The sequence below is a fragment of the Lemur catta genome, chromosome 6 (assembly GCF_020740605.2).
Source record: "Lemur catta isolate mLemCat1 chromosome 6, mLemCat1.pri, whole genome shotgun sequence".
NCBI lineage: Eukaryota > Metazoa > Chordata > Mammalia > Primates > Lemuridae > Lemur > Lemur catta.
The window spans coordinates 48,654,876-48,679,700 of record NC_059133.1 but is presented as its reverse complement, the minus strand read 5'-3'; the positions used below and the strand labels follow the sequence as shown (position 1 = coordinate 48,679,700).

General features: G+C 33.3%; 1 protein-coding gene across 3 annotated transcripts in view; it reads left to right on the top strand.

The window, feature by feature from the left end:
- MON2 (MON2 homolog, regulator of endosome-to-Golgi trafficking) overlaps nucleotides 1-23,439 on the top strand; it is a 107,561-nt gene extending 84,122 nt beyond the window's left edge. For all 3 annotated transcript variants that reach the window (XM_045553457.1, XM_045553456.1, XM_045553455.1), the window contains 6 exons: nucleotides 4,200-4,390; nucleotides 10,487-10,547; nucleotides 12,058-12,181; nucleotides 15,221-15,428; nucleotides 17,670-17,752; nucleotides 22,750-23,439. In XM_045553457.1, the coding sequence (XP_045409413.1) occupies nucleotides 4,200-4,390; nucleotides 10,487-10,547; nucleotides 12,058-12,181; nucleotides 15,221-15,428; nucleotides 17,670-17,752; nucleotides 22,750-22,913 (831 nt within the window). In that variant the 3' untranslated portion in view covers nucleotides 22,914-23,439. The remainder of the gene's footprint in view (nucleotides 1-4,199; nucleotides 4,391-10,486; nucleotides 10,548-12,057; nucleotides 12,182-15,220; nucleotides 15,429-17,669; nucleotides 17,753-22,749) is intronic.
- The last annotated feature ends 1,386 nt before the right edge of the window (nucleotides 23,440-24,825 follow it).

The window sequence follows — 24,825 nt, the reverse complement described above, 5'->3', positions numbered from 1 at the left end:
TATTATTTCTATACTTTCATTAGATGATAACAATATTATTGAAATTATTCTGTATGTAATATGTTATCATTATATTGGGATAAATGGAAAATATAATTTGTATTATTTATAGTGACTTTTCCCCTGATGAGCATTCAAGGAGAAATTCACAATGCACCCCATCGATTTAACTGATCATGCATATTGTCTTTTTAAGCCAATTCCTTAGTGTATGGAGAACCATTCTTTAAATTCATGTCTTGTTGACTGTGTCCTATTCCTCTAAGACTTACTTCATGTTTTTCCCTCTATTCTGAAGGACAAAACCTAAACTTTGCTCTTCCCCTAGCATGTGGATGTACCTTCTCTTTACTGAATAATCAGACCTCTGTGAACGTTCTTCCCTCAAGGAAGAAGGCCTTTCTCTGTTCCAAGACTCATCCTTTTCTCTGTGTTTATCCTTTCCTCTTTCCACCTTTCTTTATTGGTGATTCTTTCATTTTCCTTTTAGCATCTTACCCTTTATCCTACAAAAATGATTAAGCATTTAATATTACAAGAACTTTCTTTTAACTCTACTTCCTATTCAAATTGCCATCCTCTTTCATCTTTCCTTTACTTCCACATTCCTTTAAGCAGGTTAAGCAGCTCGTGGCCTTCACCTAGCCACTACTCACTCTTTGAGTGTTGGCCTGTGTCCATCCACATTGCTCTGAAGAAACTGATTTCTCAAAGTTACAGAAGACCAAATCTTCAAATCCTGGTCCTTTTTAAATTTTTTGTCTCCCCTTTAACATGGTACTGCCCTTTTCTTCTTAAAGATCTTTCTTCCCTTGACTTTTGTAATACTTATTTCTACCCCTCACTACTTACCTCACCAAACTATCCCCTCTCTTTTCATTTATTGAACATATTTTTTAAACATCTCTATTACCAGGTACTAACTAAATACTAGAGACTTTAAAATGCACAAGACAATTCTTACATTTAATAACTCAATATAGGGAATAGAGAAAGACAAATAAATAATAATACAGTATGTTAAATACTAGGTGAACACCACAGAGTGGAGGCAGCTTTGCATTCAGATTGACCTGACTTAGAATAGTCCGTTGCTGTTTACTTACTGCTCTATGATTTTGGACAAACTGAACTGTCTGAGGGTGTTTCTCATGTGTAAAAGAAGGGTAATACCAATCCTACTTATATGTCTTAACTATAATAAAGAAACTCCATTGAGATACAGCATTTAATGATGCTTGCTTGCCAAGTAGTCAGTGCTGAATAAGAAGTTAGTATGCCCCACAGACAAAGAAGTGACTAAACTAGGGGATTTTGGCAAGAATTAATAGAAGTGAAACTTGAAGGAATAACAGTTTGATAGGTAAAAAGGAAGAGGAAAGCATTACAGGTAAATTAAGCAGTATAAAAGATCATAGTATATTTTCAAGAAATATTGAGAAATTCAGTTTAGGGACATCACAGGGCCCGGATAAGTCTGAAAGGATAGCTGTAGTTCTTATAAGCCATCATATCAGACTTAAACCATGAAAGTTTGAACACTAAGAGTGACGTGAATCAGTTTGTATTTTTAAAGGAATTAAAAGAACTCTTTGTGTAGTCCCAGTTTGTTGATGCCACTTACCAAATCATATTGTGGTAATTTGGACAAGACTCTTCCTTTCTCAAAAATTGTGAGCCTGAAATGAATTTCCAAGTTCAACATGCATTTACTGAGCGGTCCCTGTATTAGTTTCTTAAATGTTTTCAAAATATATATAAATTGAATAGATCAGCTGTGGTTAATGTTTCTTTGATTTCAGTAAAATATTAAAGGTAGTAGTAAACTATACTTTTCTTTTACCTTAACTTGAGTTATAAAATGTAAACTCAAAATGGCCCATGCCTCATTTAGTATTCTTTTGGTTGCAAATGACATATATTTAGGCACTGACTAGTTTTAACAATAAATGGAATTTTTTGGTGTGCTTAATTGGAAAATTCAAAGATAGAGGGAAGGCTGTAGGATTGATTGATCCAGTGATTCAGCAGTATCATCAAAAACCAAATTTCTGGGCCGGGTGCGGTGGCTCACGCCTGTAATCCTAGCCCTCTGGGAGGCCGAGGCGGGTGGATCGCTCGAGGTCAGGAATTCGAGACCAGCCTGAGCGAGACCCCGTCTCTACTAAAAATAGAAAGAAATTATCTGGCCAACTAAAAATATATATAGAAAAAATTAGCCGGGCATGGTGGCGCATGCCTGTAGTCCCAGCTATTCGGGAGGCTGAGGCAGTAGGATCGCTTAAGCCCAGGAGTTTGAGGTTGCTGTGAGCTAGGCTGATGTCACGGCACTCACTCTAGCCCGGGAAACAAAGCGAGACTCTGTCTCAAAAAAAAAAAAAACAAAAAAAAACAACCAAATTTCTTTCTCTCTGTTCTGTTTTCTAAAAAGTGACTGTATCCTATGTTTTTCTTCATTAGTTGTAGTCCAGTAACAGGATTATGTGTCCAATGGGAGATGTGTGCATGTGCACATGTGGGAACTTCCATCACATTATTCTTCCTTAAGTTCCTAAAATTAATCTTAAGTGGACCATCTTTGGACCCATATCCACTCAAACCAGTGATTGTGGCCAGGGAAATGGAATGGATTTGACTGGCTTAATAAACTAATCATTTCCTTGCCCAAATTCCCAAACTAGAAGTGGGGACATTTTCTTCCAAAGCACATGGGTTGTGTGGATGTGGAGGGAGGGAAAAGGGATAACTAGATTCTGGGTAGGCTAAAAATCTGTTAGTGGAGGCCCATATCATGCTGATACTTAATGGTTCATATATTCTCTATGTGAGTACTCAGTAATTCCTGTGCAGGATGATGATACTAGGTTTTGTATCCTTGAAATGTGAAAATTATCTTTTCTACTCTTTTTTTTCCTCAGAACAGAATTTTTATATAAAAGCAGAATTTTTACTCTAATGCAAATTGTCTGACAGTATGCCAAAACTATTTACTGATGGTGCTCTGGGTTGTTCACTGGGGTATTTTGGTCAGTCTAGTGTTCTAGTTGCCAGATAGAACTATGACCAGAGAAGTCCATTCTGAACCACTAAATGTGTTCTTTTAATGAATAGAAGCCACTTGTCTCAAAAGTTGATCCATTAAAAAGATGAGTCACTGTACATAGTCACCATACATCTGGTCACTGTACACATCTGGTCACTATACATAACTTAGATACTCTGCTCCTATACTCTCAGTGGTCAAAGATAAAATAATCTTCTTAAATTATCAAATTTACTAAAATATTTGGAAAAGGAAAATGTATATTGAAATATTAAGAGTGGAATATAAAATTCAAAGAATTTTAGAGATAAAACTTAAGACTTGAAAGTGATACTTTTGGTTTGTACTTATCCTTCCCTAACCATTAGTGGAAAAATAGTCATATATCACTTACTGACAAGACTGCATTCTGAGAAATGTGTTGTTAGGCAATTTTGTCATTGTGTGAACATCATAGAGTATACTTACCCAAAGCTAGATGTTATACCCTACTGCACACCTAGGCTATATAGTATAACCCATTGCTGCTAGGCTACAAACCTGTACACAGCATGTTACTGTACTGAACATTGTAGGCCATTATAACACAATGGTAAGTATTTGTGTACCTAAACATAAAAAAGGTACAATATTTTTTACTGTATTATTATCTTATGGGACCATGGTTGTATATGTGGTCTATCATTGACCGAAACGTCATTATGTACCACATGCCACATGCCTGTGTAAGCAGTATTGACTTCTTTGGATGGGAGATCCATCTCAGCCAAATTATTTTTTGTTAGGAGAACTATGGCAGAATTTTCTAATTCCATAACATCAGGTTGAGAAGTGCTGAAGAATTGTCAGTTTCCTACTCTTACACTTAACTTTTCAGATATATCTATATTTTTCATGATGAAAAACTGAGGTTCAAAAAAGTTGCTATTTATTCAGGGTTATTATTTATAAGATGGAGACAGGATTTAAAGTATATCATTCTAGGCAGTAGGATTTGAGGGGACCATGTCTAAGAATTGGTGTTTCTAGAAAATAATATCCTTTTTTAAATGTGAAAATACCTATGGTATTTTTCTCTGCCATAGTTTTTTTTTTTTTTTAAGTAAAGTTGTGTATGTTTTAATTACTACTTACCTTAAACTGTCTTTATTTTCAGACTCTTAGGGTTCCTCTCAGTTTGAAGTATTCCTGCCCTTCTGAAAGCACATGGAAACTAGCAGTATCTTCTCTCCTCAAAGTTCTTTCTATTGGGCTGCCTGTTGCCCGGCAGCATGCTTCTTCTGGAAAATTTGACAGTATGTGGCCAGAACTAGCCAATACTTTTGAAGACTTTCTCTTTACTAAAAGGTCAGCTTATCCATTTTTTAAATTAAGACAATCTTTCAAGAAGTGGCACATTATATCTACAATTTCTCTAAAAACAGTTTTTATTCATTTAGAAAGTAATTGATTAAAGTTGCTAGATTATATACAAAACACAACTGGATTAGGCATTTATTCCGTGAGTACATTATCTGTGAACATTGGAGATTTTTGCTTTTTGGAATATTTTTGGTTGTAAGATAGGAATCTTATATATAAGACCACATGAATGCATCATAAGGATTTTAACTTAATGAAACTAAGATACCTTTTTTTTTTTCCAAGACAGAGTCTCGCTTTGTCACCGGGGCTAGAGTGCAGTGGGTCACCACCCCCCACCCCAGACTAGAGTACAGTACTCACTTCAACCTCAAACTCCTGAACTCAAGCGATTCTCATGCCTCAGCCTCCCAAGTAGCTGGGACTACAGGCGCACACCACAACACGGGGCTAATTTCTCTATTTTTTATAGAGACAGGGTCTCAGCTGGTCTCAAACTCCTTGCCTCAAGCAATCCTTCCATCTCAGCCTTCCAGAGTGGTAGGATTACAGGTGTGAGCCACCTCACCAGGCAGAAGATCCATTTTTTAATCTCATCCCCATTTGGCATTACAATAGGCAAACAATTTTAGAAAATCAGTGTATATCAAGAATAAATAGGATCAGTGGCAATGTAATAATCAGCTCTTTAAGATGTTTAAGTTTGTTGAAGAAGAGTGGAATTTTCATTGTATGATGTCCAATTGAAATCTCATGTCAAGGATGCAATTTTGACTCTCCCTCATGGATGAACTAGAATAGGATGACTGGAATACAGAGTAAATTTTTTGAGGAATTTGCTGAGGTCCATCTAGAGCTGCACTGTCCAATGCAGTAGTTACAAATGACTAATTAAAATCAAACTTAAATAAAATTTAAATTCCTTTGTCTCACTAGGCACATACTAAGTACTCACTGCCATGTGTGACTACTGACTGCTTCATCAGACAGGGCAGATTATTGGACATTTCCATCAGCACAGAAAGTTTTGTTGGGCAATGCTGATCTAAAGTGTGTCCTTTTACTAAACATGGACTTACCTGTAATAGCTGTGATAGCCAGGCAATCTTCAGTCCTTCTAGCACAAGTAATTTTCCTTTGTGCTACAATAGTGAAATTCCAACAAAGATTTTAAAAATTTTTTATTGATCAATCATTTTTTTAAAACTATATAGTTACAAACATACCAGGTACTGCTATATAACCATTTCAAATTATTAGTTTAAAACCATTTATCAATTTGATATATTTGTAGGAAAAAAATTACATTGTCACATTGATAATGATCAGGTGAGTCTACAACAGAATGATTTAACTGAGGAGATACTCTGTATCATTCTAATATGGTTTAGTTGTTCAGTAAAGAAAATTTGTAGTATGCAGAAGGATTAACTTACATTTTTCTCTGTAAAAGCATATCTGATATTTCAGAATTGGAAACAATAACAAGTGATCCTAATTTCTGTTTCTGCAAATGTTCAGACTTTTTTTTGCTTTCTTATATACTTCTCAATTCTAGAAATTTTCTTGATACCAATGCAAGCATACTCTTTGTATTTGAAAGAAAAATTATAGGTACTCACAAACTGTATTCAAACAAGGTTTGCTCTCCATCTTTAAAGTAACCCTGAAAATTTTAGCTCCTTTGTGTGGACTTCAGGACTCAAATCACTGTTAATTTGTATCAGATATTAAGAAATTTAAACTATTCCTTTTCTTTCCTAATTATCTGTCTGTATATGCATGATGCCCCTATTAAATTGAATAAGCTGTTGAAGATCAGTTTGTTTATTTTTTTGCCATGAGTGAAACTTCTTTAAGAATTTCTTTTCCTATGCCTGAGCCTTTGTGCCATCTTCTTTATTCTCTAGTTTCTTATTGACCATTCATCATTTCCCAAGCTTTGTCTTACTTTATTAAATTCAGATTTCTGGCATGCTTTTTTATGCAGTAAAGTAGATACTGGAACCAAAGGCCAAATAGTAGTATTTTACATTTTATATGATTTTGTATTACTGCAGCTGTAGTATAATTTCATTGAAAATTTTTTGCCCATTTCAAAGGCTTGAATATGTTGGGTGTATTGAAAAATATATTGCTTAAGAAGCAGCTAGCGTAGTGGATAAGAGCACTCAGGAAACAGACTACCTATATTCCAATCCCAACTGTACTGCTCTCTAACTGGTATTGTAGACAAATTATTTAACTTTTCAGTGACTCAGTACCTTCATCTGTTAAATAATAGTAATAATGTTCCCCAACTCATAGGGTTATTGTGAGGATTAAATCACTTAAAATAAGTGAATGATTAGAATAGTGCCTGGCATGTAAGTACTTTAAAAATACTTGCTATTATTTCTTTCCCTTAAGAGAAAGTCAAACCAGCTATATTTTAAACCAAAATCTTAACTGTATTTTAAACCAAAATTCTACATAACTAGGACTAGGAAATTTACCTCTAAATTTCGAGGTTTTTTTTTTTGAGACAGAGTCTTGCTCTGTCACCCTGGCCAGAGTGCCGTGGCGTCAGCCTAGCTCACAGCAACCTCAAACTCCTGGGCTCAAGCAATCCTTCTGCCTCAGCCTCCCGAGTAGCTGGGACTACAGGCATGTGCCACCGTGCCCGGCTAATTTTTTTTTCTATATATATTTTTAGATGTCCATATAACTTCTTTCTATTTTTAGTAGAGACGGGGTCTCGCTCTTGCTCAGGCTGGTCTCGAACTCCTGAACACGAGTGATCCACCCGCCTCGGCCTCCCAGAGTGCTAGGATTACAGGCGTGAGCCACCACGCCCGGCCTTGGAGTTATTTTTAATGATTAAAAAATAATAAAGGTTCTAAATTCTGCTGTGAAGTAACACAGTATCAGTGTTCTAAGTTGTGGTTATTCTGGTTACAGATTTAAGCTTTCTACTACATGGAGTAGTAGAATCTTACCCTAGATTGAGAGTCAGGAAAAAGAAAAAAAAGAAAGCCTCTGGACATTATTGAGGGCTATCATAAGTCAATACTTAGAGATAAGAGAAAGAAAAACACAAAGTTGAAAAACATAAGGACTATAATCTAGTTGACAGACATTTGAGGTCTGTTAGAAATTCATTCAGCCAGCCTTTGAGTTCCAAAACATGGTAGTTGTCCTCTAGGTCTAGGAAACACATTGGTCTAGTGGGAAGTCATAAAACTAAGAGTCTGTGGACCTTACATTAAAAATCACTAAGTACTACCCCAAAGAATTGAAAGCACATGTTCGCACAAAACTTGTATACTAATTTCATTGCAGCATTATTCATAATAGCCAAAAAGTAGAAACAACCCAAATGTCCATCGGCTGATGAATAGATAAATTAAATTTAGTATATCTATACAGTGGAATATTATTCAGTCATAAAAAAGAATGATATACTGATGCATGCTCTGCCGTGGATGAACATTCAAAACATTATGCAAAGTGAAAGAAACAAGACACAAAAGGGCAGGTATTGTACGATCTCATTTATGTGATATATCCAGAATAGACACATCTGTAGAGACAGAAAGTAGATTTACAGTTCCCAGGGGTGAGGAAAGGGGGAAAATGGGGAGGAACTGCTAATGGGTACATACTTTCTTTTGGGGGTGATAAAAATATTCTGAAATTAGAAATGGTGATGGTTGTACAACTTTATGAATATTCTAAAGTGCACTAAATTGTATACTTTAAAAGAGTGAATTTATAGTATGAATTATATCACATTACAAACATTTTTAATATACTATAGAGAACTGACAAAAAAATACTAATAACACTTTGTCAGTTTGAAGGCTCTTTTTAATTTTTTTTAAATAAATGTCATGAAAAGAATTTTTTAAAAGTTACTTTTACACTTTTCAAACTTAGAGAATTTAAGGATCTTATGTGGCCCATTTGTACATATTGACCATCTCCCCTTATAATTTATAGGTAAATTCTGTTAATCATCACCATTTTCTAAAGCTCAACCAGTATTTTTTGATATGCTCCAGTAAGAATGCTAATTATAAATTAAAATAAATAGGCCAGGTGCAGTGATTTATGCCTGTAATCCCAGCGCTTTGGGAGGCCAAGGTGGGAGGTTTACTTGAGCCCACGAGTTCAAGACCAGCCTGGACAACATAGTGAAACCCCATCTCTACAGTCAGTCAATCAATCAATCAGTCAGCCAGATCTGGTGCACCTGCAGTCCCAGCTCCTGAGCAAGCTGAGGCAAAAAGATTGCTCAAGCCTAGGAATTTGAGGTTGCAGTGAGCCATGATCATGCCACTGCACTCAAGCCTGGGCAACAGAGTGAGACCTGTCAATAAAATAATAAAAATATAAAACATAAATACATAAAATATAGTAAAATATCATTAGTTTTGGTTCTGGAATCAGGATACTCAGCCTGTACACAATCAAATAATTTCCTGATTTTGTGGCTCATTGGCATTGAAAGGAGTGAACCTTTCAGTTTTTAGTTTTGTGTATTATTTTCTTCCCTCGTTATAAGATATTTTAACAATCCAGTTCAGTGTTTCTGATACCTGATCCAAATAATATTAGTGTATGTTCCTAATAAGATTTTCATTTGTTTCTTTTTTACTGATAATCAGCCCATTACCTCTACCATCATCACAAATCTTTTAGTGTCACTAAACACTTAGATTCCTTGGTTGTAAATTAAAATTAAACACAACTTTTATCTATAGAGATGCGGATATATCTGTGAAGCTGTTTTGATGGTATTGGTTATAAAATATCTACCATTGGTTCAGGTTTGGGTACATGTCTTTAAATTTTTTCCTCTATTTCCTATTACCAGATTATAAAGTTAGTCTAAGACTTGGCCACCAGCATGTAAGTTCTGTAAAACATGGACTGAGTCCATCTTGTTCACAGCTGGATCTTGAACACCAAAATATCGTACCTGATGCAAAGTAGCTGGTACTCAGGAGATATTTGGTTTTTTTAATTTTTTTTCTTTTTCTTTCTTTTTTTTTTTTTTTTAATTTGAGGACATATTTGTTGAATGAAAAATGTCTAAAGCAAACCATGGTCTGGTGCCCATATAGCCCTGGATACAAAATTGTGTATTATAACTCTAAACCTAAATGTGCTAATATTTTTTTTTATCTCTGCGACATAAAAGAATGATGTAGGTTCAAATATCAGATAAATCTAGGTTCAAATTGTGGTAGTGCATTTACTTGCAGTGAGTTCTTGGGCATATTAGCCATTCTACACTTCAATGTACTCTTCTGTCGACTACATGATAATTACTACATGGGGTTGCTGTGGGAACATATGAGATTAATACAAATAAAGCTCTTACTACAGTGGCCAGCTCTCTAACTTTAGCTGTCATTATTGTAGAAATTATTACCATCCTATTCTCAGCTATTTTAAAATAATTAATATTTTACTGCTTTGTAAGTTAATGATCATTTTACTCTTCATTCTTATTATGAGCCACAGAGTCTGGAATCCACCTTGGTTCTCTCAGAACTATTGATTTCCTTGATTCTTGCTGGGCCAATTTTTGCTTTAGAAAATCTGAATCAATCCTCTTCTTTGCAGACGCCCTCTATCTTTATTGTAAAGATCTTAAATGCATTGTATTTATTAAAAATTAATGATTAATGGGCCCTCTCCAAGTGAATAATTCAGCAGCTTGACTTAGGCTGTCTTAAATCACTGCCAACATAAATGAATTCAGGTTATCATCACAATGATAATTTTTACCACAGCCACATGATACCTTTCCTTGTTTTTTTCATTCACAGTACTAAAAGAAGTTTAGTTCTCAGATTTTATTCAGTTCAGGATTAGACCAAGTATTTTTGTAATTGGAGTATCATGTTTATAATTAGCTTAGTCATTTAAACTAATTTAATTGAAAATATCCTTTTAAATAAACAATAATATCCCAACCTGGGTAAGAAAATAAAATTTTTTTATATTTGAGTACTGTTTATTTTTTGTTTGTATTTTCAGGGAATATTTCACCTTTAAAAACCAAATGTCTTCTTTATTTTTTTTTTTTAGCATACCTCCAGATAATCTCTCTATTCAAGAGTTTCAAAGAAATGAAAGTATTGATGTTGAGGTGAGGAAGCTATTTAAAACATTTTCTTTTGACCATTTTTGAAAACCAAATAGTAAAAATGTTAAAACTATAAAACAGCTAAAAGAATATATTAATGGGTTAAGATTGAACCTGAATGTGTTAAAATTTTTATAAGTTAAAGGTTGATTTTTAAAGAACTGACATTTTTAAAATGACTTCCATAGATTTGTTATAGTCTTGTACCATGTGCATATTGTCTAGATACTTCATTGTGTCCATTTAATAAGTTTAAAAAGCAGTGAAATAAATCCACTCAGGGAGCATGTATTTGAGCGTTTGCTCTGCAGTGTGGCAAACCAGGTGTTTGTGGTTCAAACTAATCAGTAAGTTACTTGGAATTTTCCATTCTTAATCAGCTGTACATAAAGCCCGTGAAATTCTTTTTTTATTTTTTATTTTACTTTTATTTATTTATTTATTGATTGATTGATTGGTTGATTGATTGACAGACAGAGTCTTGCTCTGTTGCCCAGGCTAGAGTGAGTGCCGTGGCATCAGCCTAGCTCACAGCAACCTCAAACTCCTGGGCTTAAGCGATCCTACTGCCTCAGCCTCCCAAGTAGCTGGGACTACAGGCATGCGCCACCATGCCCAGCTAATTTTTTCTTAGTTGGCCAGATCATTTCTTTCTATTTTTTTTTTAGTAGAGACGGGGTCTCGATCTTGCTCAGGCTGGTCTCAAACTCCTGACCTCGAGCTATCTACCTGCCTCGGCCTCCCAGAGTGCTGGGATTACAGGCATGAGCCACCACGCCTGGCCCCAAGAAATTCTAAAACAGTATTTTTTAAAGAATATATTTTGAGGATTATAAATGGAATTTAAAGAAATAATTTTTTGGTTATGGATTTTGGTGTGGTGGTGGAGTTTTGGTTTTTTAAGTGTGATAGGGGAACTTTTAAGTAAACCCAATCAAATAAATTAAAGTATACATTTAAAAAGCATAGGGCAGTGTCATATAGATACTTCGGTGCTGTTACTGTATTAAAACTCTTGTGAAATTTTCTTTTTCTTTGGAGGGCAAAATAACACATTATGTGTTAGAAATAAGCTATTTGACAAAAATGAATATATTAGTAACTTTAATTTCTCTTATAGCTTATAATTTCTGGTATAAAAAATTATTTAAATCTTATTCTTAATCCCACATTGGAGATTTTATTCTAACATGGGTAAATTTCATGTGCTGTTTTTCTCTAGAGCACTGTATGGAGTTATCATGCTGAAGATCAACATTTGTCAAAATGGTTGCAGAGTGAACAGTTATAGTATTGACTGTTTTCTAATAAAGTTACTAAGACAGATGAGGGAAGCAGACTAGTAGTCATCCTGTATATTAACATTAAAATATTTGTGTACTTCTTTCAAGGAGAATTCTTTAACTGATTTTCTCTTAAAATCAAATTTTAATTTTACTCTAGAAATTATGATTCGAGTCAGTCAGTCTCTTTCAAGAAAAAAAAAGTGTCTGAATTTGCCCTTTTGTTTTAGGTAGTTCAACTTATCAGCACTGAGATACTGCCTTATGCCAATTTTATTCCTAAAGAATTTGTTGGTCAGATAATGACTATGCTTAACAAGGGCTCAATACATTCTCAGTCATCTTCATTTACAGGTATGTTATTTTAATGATTTTTTTAAAAAGTATTAGTATTGAAGTACTTTTAAAGAAATTGACAGTAAAAGTATTTAATCCTATGATTGCGATAGGTGTAAAACTGGAGAATTGTAAGGAAATTTTTAGGAACGTAATATAGAACATTAAGCTTTATGAGGGGGAAATGTGAATATTCTGTGGGTATAGGCAGCCATATTTACAAACTGTGATGAATTAAATAGAAAAGCACTTTATGGAATCCATGAAGTCATTACAGGCTGACACAAGTTACCAGTTTTTGAAGTCATAGATTTTTGGAAGGCAACATAGTATAAAAAACAGTGAATGTGTATTCTGCCACTTAATAGTTGGTTAGCTTCTCTGAATCTCAGTTTTGTAATCTTTAAAATGTAGATATTAATAACAACCTCTCAGGGCTATAAATTGCAGAGTTAGTCTATTAAAAAAAATAAGGTGCCTTAACATTTGTTAAGGGAACTAACATTTAGTGAATAGCAACTATGTACAAGATGTTATCTCATTCCTCACAACATTTCTATAAGGATAGGTACCGCCATATTACAGAAAGAGAAATGGATTTAGAAAGGTTGAAAAAACTGCTCACAATCTTCAGGCTGGAGGCCAGATTCATACTTAAAAAGAGCTACATGCTTCTTTTTATCATATTATGCTGCCTTAATTGGGAACTGATATATAAATTGCTTTTTGCTATTAGTTCTCTTTTCTAAACCTGACCTCAAGTCTTAAATGAAATTGCGGCACTATAATGTGATATTTTTCTGTGAGATGATTAAAAAATTATTAATTCATGCGATGCATATCCTTAATCCTCAGGATTTACTAGAGCTTTGACTAGCTTCTACTATTTTGTGCTGAGCAATTTAAAGAGCATTTATGTACATAGTTTGACCACTAGATGTCTCTCATACTTACTTCATAAACTATTTTTTCTAGCCCAATTTTAAAAACTGGCCTGGTAAAGTGCAGGTTTAATAAACATGAGAACCTCAGAGAAAAAAATGTTAAAGCCTATTTATCTTAATGTAGTCAACTTTTTAGTATTAAGGGTGTAAAAATTTCTAGATAATTTTTATAAAATACACATTAAGAATAATATTCAAAATCAAATATGAATATCCTGAGCTGAATAAGGGCTACTGAATTATCAGTTATACTTTTCTGGTAGTTTTCTGATAATCTCTCTTGCTATTTATAGTATTGCATGTACCAGGACAAGAAAGGTGCATGGACATTCTTCCAGTGACTTTGCCATAGGTCACAAATGGCTTCTCAGCATTAACTAGGAGTTTTCTTTAAACATACACATACAAAGTCATGGCTTGCTAAACAAGGCTATGAACACAGAGATTCCAGTGATCACTGGTTCTCTACTCTTAAGTATGATCTGGCAGCCAAAGCTCACAGACATTTAAGGAAATCCTCCAACACAAAGGAAAAAGTCCAAAAAATAAAATAAATAGAGTAAAAAGTCCAAAAAATAAAATAAATAGAGTAAAAGAAACTGGAAGAAAACAGATAAAATGCAGAGTCATGGAAAACATAAAACCACAAATATAATTAGAATGGTCAAAAAGATAAAAGATTTTACACCCATGAAACTAGAAAAAATGCTATAAAAACAGAATAATAAGAACAAGAAAGAACTCATAGAAAACTAAAAACGTGATGGCTGAAATAACAATTTTAATGAAGGGTTGGAAGAAACATTGAGGAAACAATTTGGAAGGCAGAGCAAAAACAAAAATGTGGACAATATGAGAAGAGAGAAATAAAATGAATCCAGGGAGTCTAACATTTGACAAAAGCCTTCCAGAAAGAGAGAATGAAGAAAATTGAGAGAAAATTATCAAAGCAATAAACTGAAGAACTTAAGAAATGAAACTCCAAATTAAAAATGTTCACTCAGTACCCAAAGCAGTAAAAGAAAAAAGACCTACATATCATCAAGAAATATCAGCATACCTGGGATAATGAGAAGATCCTAAAAGATTTCAGAAAGAAAACAAAAAATTCAACATGAAAGAACTGTATCAAAATGGCATTGGAATTCTCAGTAGCAGTATTGGATGCTGAAAGACATTGAAGCAATAGTTTTAGAGTTATAAATGGAAAGGATTTTTAACATGGAGCTTCATACCCAGGCACACTATTGACTGAGTATGAGTGTAGAACAGTAATTCTCAAGTTTCAGCATGCATCATAATCAACTAGGGAACAAGTGATTGCTGAGCTGTACCCCCAGAGTTTCTAATTCAATAAGACTAGGGCGGGGCATGAGAATTCAGATTACTAACAAGTTCTCTGGTGGTGATTATGCTGCTGGGAACCATACGTTGAGTATCAGAGTAGAATAAGGACATTTTCAGAAGTACAAGTTCTCAGAAATTTTACTTCCCATTCGTTCCTTCTTAGGAAGCTATTAATACTTCAGAATATGCTTCATGAAAACAAAGAAATTAACCAAGAAAAGAGAAGGCATGAGATCTAGGAAATAGGATCTAACACAAGAGAAAATGGAAACAGTTGGTAAAGACTAGTTCCAGGATATAGCTGAACAGAGAGCAACTAGTTCAGACTGGAGCAGAGGTCATGTTCCAGGAAAGAAGTTAATAGGAGAGGGGAAAAAAGAGAGTGAGAGAGATTATTGCAAGTTTGACCATGTGGAAAACCATTGTGAAGTATATTTTATAGTGCTGTTGATGGGAAAGACCAAGACAAGAAAAATGTTGAAATGATAAGGGTATACAGAGTCTTGCCTTGTTTTTGATTTTGTGTGGAAGAAAAATTGTATCTCTCTTTCTCTTTTTATACACACACACACGTGTGTGTGTGTGTGTGTGTGTGTGTATAAAATTTCACTGTATATATGCTACTAGTTATAGGTTATTCATAGGTACCTTTCATTAGATTGAGGAATTTCCTTCGTAGTTTTGTTCATAGTTTGCTACTAAGAATTATCATTTAAGCCACATTGATTTAACTTTTATTAACCATCAAAAATTGTTAATTTTGCAGAAGCAGAGATTGATATTCGTTTGAGAGAGGAATTTTCTAAAATGTGTTTTGAAACATTGCTTCAGTTTTCCTTCAGTAATAAAGTCACAACACCTCAAGAAGGCTACATCTCACGAATGGCACTCTCAGTGCTTTTAAAGAGGTCCCAAGATGTACTACATCGCTATATTGAAGATGAAAGATTAAGTGGTAAATGCCCTCTTCCAAGGTATATATTTTATTAAAGAAGGAAATGTACTGATGTCATAATTATTAATAACAAGGAAAGCTCTGAAAAGCAAGTGTTTTCATAAGTGATCTGAACTAACCTGAGTTTGTTTGTAATTTTATTTATCCCATACATTATAAATATTCATAGGTTTTGCTGCAGATATATTAATGTGTTTATTATGGGGTGCTTTTTCAGACCCCTCATGGAGGTTAAGTAATAACCTCTCTCAAATGAATAGATACACCAAATTAACTTTCTGAATCTGAAAAAATAATTAAATTCCAAAATATGTTTTCTCCCAAAGATTTTGGGATAAAGACTTGTGGATCTGTATGAGCACATGATATTATTTCTCTAGAGTGAACATCATAGATAAACCATATTCTAGGAACATCTTTGTTTTGTAGTCCTTTCTAGGTATCTCTCTACATTGGCTAGCTGTATCTTAGGTCTTCTTTTCATATAATCAGCTTAATTAAGCCCTTGGACCCAAACTGATTTGTTTCTTACCTATCCAAGCTGTGTCAGTGGAAGGGGCTCTAGGCCTTTTTGATAAGCCAAGGCTAATCACAGTTGGAGCATAAACCAGAATCCATCAAAAGATGCAGTCATAAACTAGGATAAGGTTGCCACTCTGTTTTTTAAATGTGGAAATTAGAGTTTAAGGCAAAGCAAATGAAGCAAACAGAAAATAACATGGGAAGACAAAGTTATCAAAGTCAGGAAACAGGAAAATCATTTTGGTTCCCATCTCATAAGGTAGTATTGGAGAGGCAAATTACTTGGCTTAAGTATTTGTGCACATTCTTATTTACTTATAATAAATTTCTGGAGTTGGAATTGACCTGTCAGAACATACAGACATTTTACAGCTTTTGATATATGTTACCAAATTGCCTACCAGAGATTTATTTGTACCTATTTACATTCTCCCAGGAGTATATGAATGCCCCTTTCCTTAATTTTTAGCACTTTTAAATTATTTGCCAGTATATCATTTATTTTATCTTTTTCTAATTTGATGAATGAAAAATAGTCTGCCTTTATTTTTTTAATTACCAATGCTTATTAGCCATTTGTATTTCATCTTTTAGGATCCAGTGTATTCTGAATTTCTGGAACATAAATTATAATTCCTCATATTCAAATTTATATACAAAAACATTCCAAAGACGTATTAGTAATTTGGTTTTATGAGCATGATTGAAAATTCATTAATCAAAATTGAATTCTGAAGTATACTTGGAAATGCAGTAATAAAGCTGCTTTGAATGGAATATTATTTATTAAATTATTTATTATAACATTGACTTCAGAAAGCAACTTTCTCTTCTTTTTTTATGTTTTAAGTATTTTCTTTTTAACTACTGCCTTTAAATTGAGCCCTATTTATAATTGTCCTCTGAAGTTATATTGTATCATTGTTTGTTGCAGTATCATTAAATTCTAAAGCTACATTGTGACACAATAAAATACTTTCATGCTTACAAATGGAAGGTTGAAATAGAACCCTGTCGTAGTATTAGAAAAATTCTATCTGTAGAACTCTATCTGGTGTAATACAGATTCATACCAGGAATAGGGTGAGGTGAGAGAGGACTGAAGAGCAGAAGAGTTTTATTTCTGCGAGAGAAGGAAGGGAATCAAGCTACTCTTATTGATCCTTTATTCCAAGTTCATTCTTCATTGCTGATGTCTCCAAGTAGTATCACCCTAGGACTGGTTTTGAGCATGTTTCTTGTTTGTAGTATTAGAAAGTTAAATAAGTACCATTGTAATTTTTAATGTACCTGTAACAGCATGGTAAAATATGTGCCAGGTGGTATTAGTAGTCTTTGTTTCCATTTAAGCTTTGGCAAATCTCTTTTAGTATAATTAGTGGGAAAAAAAACTTTTGTATAAAAAATTTGTAAGTATATATTATAAAATATTTTAATTTTAAGTAGTTATGTGAAATATCTTCCAAATCAATTTAGATTTGTATGAGTAGATCGCCTCCCTCCTTTTTAATTGATAACTTATGGTAGGAACAATTACAAATCTGATTGTACACTGAAATACATATTAGTAAAATGTTTTTTACTTTTATAAGAATTTAAAGCTAACATTAACTTTGCATTGTATTCTGTTCACTATTTTTCCAAAGTATGTCTGTTTGTACAAGCCTAGTTTAAAAAAGACACATACATGGCATATTTGAAAATCTTAATGGAAATAATTTCCCATCTCTTTTTTTAGGCAACAAGTAACAGAAATCATATTTGTTTTAAAAGCAGTCAGTACTCTGATTGATTCCCTTAAGAAAACTCAGCCTGAGAATGGTAAGTGCTTAGAAACTCATTTATTCTAAACTCGTAATGTTTATGTTCTATTTGTGATGGATGTTTGTATTACTATTAAATGAACTTAATTTTAGAAACACAGCAGCCAGCAGACATTCTTTTCTCCAGTTCTCATGACAGAAAACCATCAAGTCCATTAAAATGTCAATTAAGTAAAATTAATTTGTAATGTTTTAATTTTTTATGTAACAGTTTAGCTGATTTTTTTCACTAAATTGGTCTGAATTCAGGGTATTGCATGAACAATTCATATCTCATATTTTTAATGTAGAAGATCATTGACTCATCCTGGGCTGGAGGAAGGCATTTATCTTCTATTTGTACTGATTTACTGTCTAGATACAAACTATGTAAATAACTTTGAATCATTTTTATAGATCTTTCTCATTTGTTTTCCCTTTCTGTTACTCATTCTTGTCAAATCCATTTTTTACATTATTGCCAGAAATAATTTTTTCAAAGCACAGCTTTTCTTATTTATTTTTTTCATCCCCTCAAAACAAGAAAATTTTTCATTTGCTTACCAGATTGCAAAGAGTACTACAATCTGACTTCATTCTATTCGTGCTTTATTTCCCACTAGATTTCATTTAACCTACTCTCCTACTAAACTAAAATTCTCCATCTTCCCAAAATTTCCAACCTTTTGCTTATTTCATTTTTCTGCCTATATCCACCTGGTTGGAATACCACACCACTTTTAAGCTCTGTTTTTAATCTCTTAAAGGCAAATCATTTCTCTTTTCATTGAACTCATAGCACTTTTATGTATACCTTTGTCTTGAAGTATTCTATTTGTATTACAATTATATGTATACATGACTTATCTCCCCTTACATTGTAAGATTCTTGAGAGGTTTTTTTGGACCCTGTTTGGTTCTATTTTAAATCCCTTGCTTTTTAAAATGTGGTTTGTTGGACCAACCACTGGTCTTAAGAGTTTGTTACTGGTCCAGGACAAGATAAAGAGCTGACACCATGATATAAATCAGTTGTGTCACTAAACTCACTGTTTGATTCAGCTGACTTTTTTTTATACACTTAGACTTTGTTGAAGAAGAAAGCAGTGTGTTGATTTACATTCTGGCACAAGCTTCTTATTTTGTAGCAGACTGGCACTTCAAGCAGCATTACTTTTAATACCCAAGAAAAAAGGAGATTCAAGGCAAATGACTAATAAATGAGTTTCAGGATATTTGTTTCTTTCAACTATTACATAAGTAAAGTAAATACATACTTTTCTGGTTTTAAAATTCACCCATTTGTACTTTGGCCTAAAAAGGGTGAGTGTTATACTAAATCTTAAGAAGGTAGTACACTTGTCATTTATTCAACCCAAAGGGAAGGATGGGATTTCTAGGAAAAAGCCTGGGGCAGTGTCCTGAATTCATTCCATCAGAGTGCAGATTTGGATTTTCTTTAAAAAATGTTCTGGTTGGCCAGGCATGGTGGCTCACGCCTGTAATCGTAGCACTCTGGGAGGCTGAGGCAGGTGGATCACTCGAAGTCAGGAGTTCGAGACCAGCCTGAGTAAGAGCGAGACCCCATCTCTACTAAAAAAATAGAAAGAAATTATCTGGCCAACTAAAAATATATATGGAAAAAATTAGCCGGGCATGGTGGTGCATGCCTGTAGTCCCAGCTACTTGGGAGGCTGAGGCAGTAGGATCACTTAAGCTGAGGAATTTGAGGTTGCTGTGAGCTAGGCTGATGCCATGGCACTCACTCTAGCCTGGGCAACAAAGCAAGACTCTGTCTCAAAAAAAAAAAAAAAAAAAAAAGGATGTTCTGGTTGATTTTTCAGAGAGGCAACCCATGCATTGACTTCCTTAAGACCAGTAAAGTCTGTATTAAATCACAGGATAAAATTTGATTCTTATTATAAAAACATATACTTAAGACATAAACAGGAAATTCTCTATTTTCCATGTTATTACCATAGATATACTACATGTATATTTAAATGGATAGTACTTGCATGATTTTGTATGATCTTTAGACAGCTGTCAAGAATTTAACCAGAAGCTGGGCAAGGCGGCATGTGCTTATAGTTCCAGCTACTTGGGAGTCTAAGGCAGGAGGATGGCTTTGAGCTCAGGAGTTTGAGACCAACCTGAACAACACAGTGAGACCTTGACTCTTTAAAAAAAAAAAAAAAAAAAAAAAAAAAAAGAATTTAACCAGAATATGTACAAAGGGAGAAAAAGAAAGGAAAAAAGAAAAACTCACAAAGCCCATGGGCCATGGATAGGGCAGTGTAGTCATTATATTAATAGGTGATCTAACTAAATTAATGTTAAAAATTGTTTAAGAGAGTTTGAATTATGGCTCTGGACATATGAAATGAAAATTTAAATTGAGTGCAATCATACAAGATGATGGTGATACTGTAACCTATTAGAAAGGTACAATAAGCTTCATTAAAAAAACAAGATAACTTAAGAATGCCTGGCTTTCCTAGCAAAAATATGTTGGATTGCTCATAGCCATTCCAAGCCTAATTCAGGAGGTTGGCTACAAGGTGTAGAGCCAATATACTCAAAATCTATTTAGAACTTTTGTTATTTGTTTTAGGGTGTTTTAGTGGAAGAGGAAGCATTTGTTGGACTTATTTTTTATTTGGAGGATTTTGTTTTTATCATTTTACTTGATTTTTATTTAAAATCTTAAATAGATAGTATACATATACATGATTCAAAAATCCAGAAATAAGGCCAGGCACAATGGCTTACACCTGTAATCCTAGCACTTTGGAAGGCTGAGGCAGGAGGATTACTTGAGCCCAAGCTAAGCAACACAGTGAGAACCCCCGTCTCTACAAATCATTTTTTAAAATTAGCTTGGCATGGTGGCATGCACCTGTAGTCCCAGCTACTTGGAAAGCTAAGGCATGAGGATCACTTGAGCCCCGGCATTGGAGGTTGCAGTGAGCTATGATGATGCCACTGCACTCTAGCCCAGGCAGCAGAGCGAGACCCTGTCTCAAAAAAAAAAAAAAAAAAAAATATATATATGTATATATACACACATATATATATAAAGACATATAGGGAAAATTTTTAATATGATCTTTCCCCTATTCTCTATCTGCCCAGTTCTTACCTCAACATTGGCAACCATTTTTATTAGTTTGTAGATGCGTCCAGTTTATTGTGTAAATACAAAATACATATTCTAATAACCCCTCAGTATACACAAATGATGCCTAATAGCCCTATATCATATCTACTGTTCTGAATCTCTTTTTTTCCCACTTAACAGAATATCATGGAGATTTTTCTATGTCAATTCATACAGCTTTTTAATTTTTTTATATAGTTAAGCCCAAAGTCCTCACAAAGATATATGGTGGGTTTTTTAAAAATATTTTGGTTTAAGAAATTGGAATAGGAATAGCTTCCTTTGAGTTTTATCTAAGATGTTGTTTTAATATATTTTTATGTTTTCCCATGATAAACCAAAAATTCATTTGGTCAGTTGACTTTCTATCTGGGACAGTCTACATAGGTTTCAATCTGTATAATCTTGTGTTAAATGATTAGTGTAAAGTTTCACAGAAGATAACTGGAGCAGACTGTTTTAAACTCTTAAACCAGTGTTTTTTAGACGTATTTTTTTGTTTTCTGTTAAGCAGCAAAATTCTTTTACAAATGAAATGTGATGTGAATTCTTAACATACAAAACAGCTCCTTTTCTTCTTCCCAAGCCCACCCCAAGAAAGAGATATCCCTGTTTGGGAAAAGAGGTTAAATGAACAACAGTTCAGCATTTTCAAGATATATATACTAAGGAATGAACATTAACGATGAGTGATGTCAGTAGATATTGGATGGAAAAAAAATTCTATAATCAAATTATTTTGGAAACCCTTGGTTAGATATACTTAAATCTGTTCTTTGATTGCAAACACATAATAAATTAATATGAACTATTATTCCCCAAAAAGAGAGATATGCAATATCTGCCATGAACTTTTTCTTAAGAAGTAAATTGAGGAACACTAGTTTAAGAAACTCATTCCTTTACTGTACTGTGAAAAAAGTTGAGATAAAGAGAAATCAAATGACTTGACCAGGGACACCAAGCACTGCCTTTATTCAGAAAGAATTTTAGGCACTTGACACCCAATAAATTGGAGTGAAAAATAAAAACTCCTTACACCGAGAATAGATTCTTTCTTTCATACTATACTGCCTCCCAGATTTGAGACTTATTCCAGAAAATGTTTACTGTCTAACAAAAATCTATCAGCAGGTTTTGTTGTGTATTGGGTGCTCAACACTATTTTACTTATAGGAAAATAGAATATAATATGTGATCTCAGAGTATAAGAAGATTACTAATTGGGATATAACACTTTTGTGCATTCAAAAAATAGCATTCAGCTGTGTACTAGTTGTTCATGATAGTGGTGAGGAAGGTAGACATGGTCCCTCCCCATTAGAGTCTACATCTAGTGGTATATGTTAAAGGTTAGCAAACAGTGCAATAGAAGAATGGATCTATAAAATCAGTATTAAGGACATTAGTAGAAAAATCATTGAATATTTTATATTTCAAATGATTTATGGTTTTGCCGGACAACTAAATAAAAAATTGAATTATTTCTATGGTTCTTGAGATGTACACTACATTCTCTGGCAGTTATACTGAAAATGACAAAGATTTGGATTATTCTATATTACTTTGTTACCTTCTACAGCTTTCACAAATTGAAGTACCATTTAAAATGTGCTTTATCAAATTTTTTAGTATTGATGACTTTGCACACTCATCATATATTTTTCCCATACCTTATTAAATATAGCAGATAATCTTCCAAAGATAAAAAAAATGAAAAGATATGAGCTTATAGAATCTTCATATTTCAGAATTTTTTCTTTACATTGCATTTAAAGGATTGTGTTTATGTTGATTGGATAATCTCTGCTATTTAAATCTACCCTTTTTTGAGGTTTTATACTTTTGCATTACAGTTGATGGAAATACCTGGGCACAAGTAATTGCCTTATACCCAACTTTAGTAGAATGCATCACCTGCTCTTCTTCAGAAGTCTGTTCTGCACTTAAAGAGGCACTAGTTCCCTTTAAGGATTTCATGCAACCACCAGCATCCAGAGTTCAAAATGGAGAATCTTGACCAGCTACAATATATTTGAAGGAAGCAAGATATCCTAAAGAATGTTTGCTCCTAAGTGAGTCTTCTGTGAGAAGGACATTTCTTACTACAAATAATTCTTGGCAGCTGTTGTTGGCCTCCTTTAAATTGTACTTACCTGGGTTCAGTAATTCATATTACAAGCTTACACATCAACAAAGGCTCTTGAATGAGTAGCAGTGCAAGCTTTTAATAAATTAAACTGGTGGGAGGGATAGTTAATACTACAGTACACCTGCTACTATGTCTTCAGTTGGTGATTTAAAAGTGAGCTTATGTACAGTTTGTGGTGTATGTGTCAATGATGTACTTTTTAAAAAGAAAGAGAAGATATTTCCATTCAGTCAGATTTATTAGGCTGGTGTTTTTGCACCCTTTTTCAAGTACAAAAATTGTACTAGAATTTTATGCAAGATGGTACTGTAACATTCCATATTATCTATAACCAGCCTTTGTAAACAAAGGGAACTGATATACTTGTGTGTATAATAAATGGTACAGTTCTGTATAAAATAGTTGCATTTATTTAAATTTTTAAAATATGGATAATGTTAAATGCCTGAAGCTGTATTTATTATTAATACAACATTGTTTGCTTACATTTTTACTTATAATTTGCCTTCTTATGCGGCAGATAAGCTCACCATATGATCATGCATTTAGCTTCATGCTTATTTTAAATGTATCAGTGACAATTAAACATCCAACTGCAAAGATCATGTGAACACAGCAGCAAATAGTTTATGATTTGTTGATTTTGCAACTTTAAAATATAGGTTATGAACTTAATACATTGAGATATATTGTAGCACTATGACTCCATCATACCTCATTTCTTTAAATATCTCTGCAAGCTTTCACTTAGGTCTGTTTTTATATTTGCTGTCTGGATTTTAAAGACTTTTCATATTTTATATTTCTACTGATTTTTCTTCCCTAACATTTGTCACTGTCTTTGAATTATGACCCAGGCAAGATGATTTCAGATTTCCTAAAATTTTGCCTGTGAGGTTTTGTTCATTTCAGTGCTTCATTTTGTAATGTCTTCTCAAAAAGAAAAATTACTATGCTTACTCACAAGTATAAAATGTGTGTGTATTATAAAACAAGAATTGTATTTTTGGAGATAGTCAAACATTTAGAAGTGCAGTAAACTTGCTGTCATGGAGTAAAATACTAATTTTGTTTCACTTTCCTATCCTAGTGAACAAGAAAAGTGCTCTTGAGTACATTACCGTAATTGTTTCTTAAAATACTGACTTTGACCTAGCTCACTGTACTTTTTATTTAATGGATTATGGTATTATAATATTTTTCTTCTGAGTTAAATTTTCATAATTTATGTGAAGACAAAGATGTTTAAAACAATAATTATTCATAAAAAAATCATAATGGTCTCAGTATTATTTTAATGTACTGGAAGGCCTTCGATTTTAATAGAATTCATAAATTTCAGCCTCACCAGAATAATCATAAAACTGCAAGAAGATAATAGAATTGAGTAATGAAATGAGATACAATTTTGAGGCTATTGTAATTGTGTAATTATTAATTTGCACTATTATCTGTAAAAATGTGATAAGATCTTTTTTTGAGGGGATATTATTTTTATTTACATGAATTAATGAATTTCTATTTTATTATTTCATCTAGAATTAAGGTAAAATATGGCATTTTATAGATTCTGCTTTCAGCATTTTCCTTAAAGAAAGTTGTAAAAAACAAAATTCGAGCTGTGTATTTAGTTTATTTTCAGTATTTGGAAATGTTAAATTGGGGATTAGAAAAATCCACAAATCACTGATTAAGTATTGAAATATAATAACAAAGGTACCATACCATTTCAGTAACATGTTAAAAATATTGCCATGAATTTATATGAAGTAAAAATGTC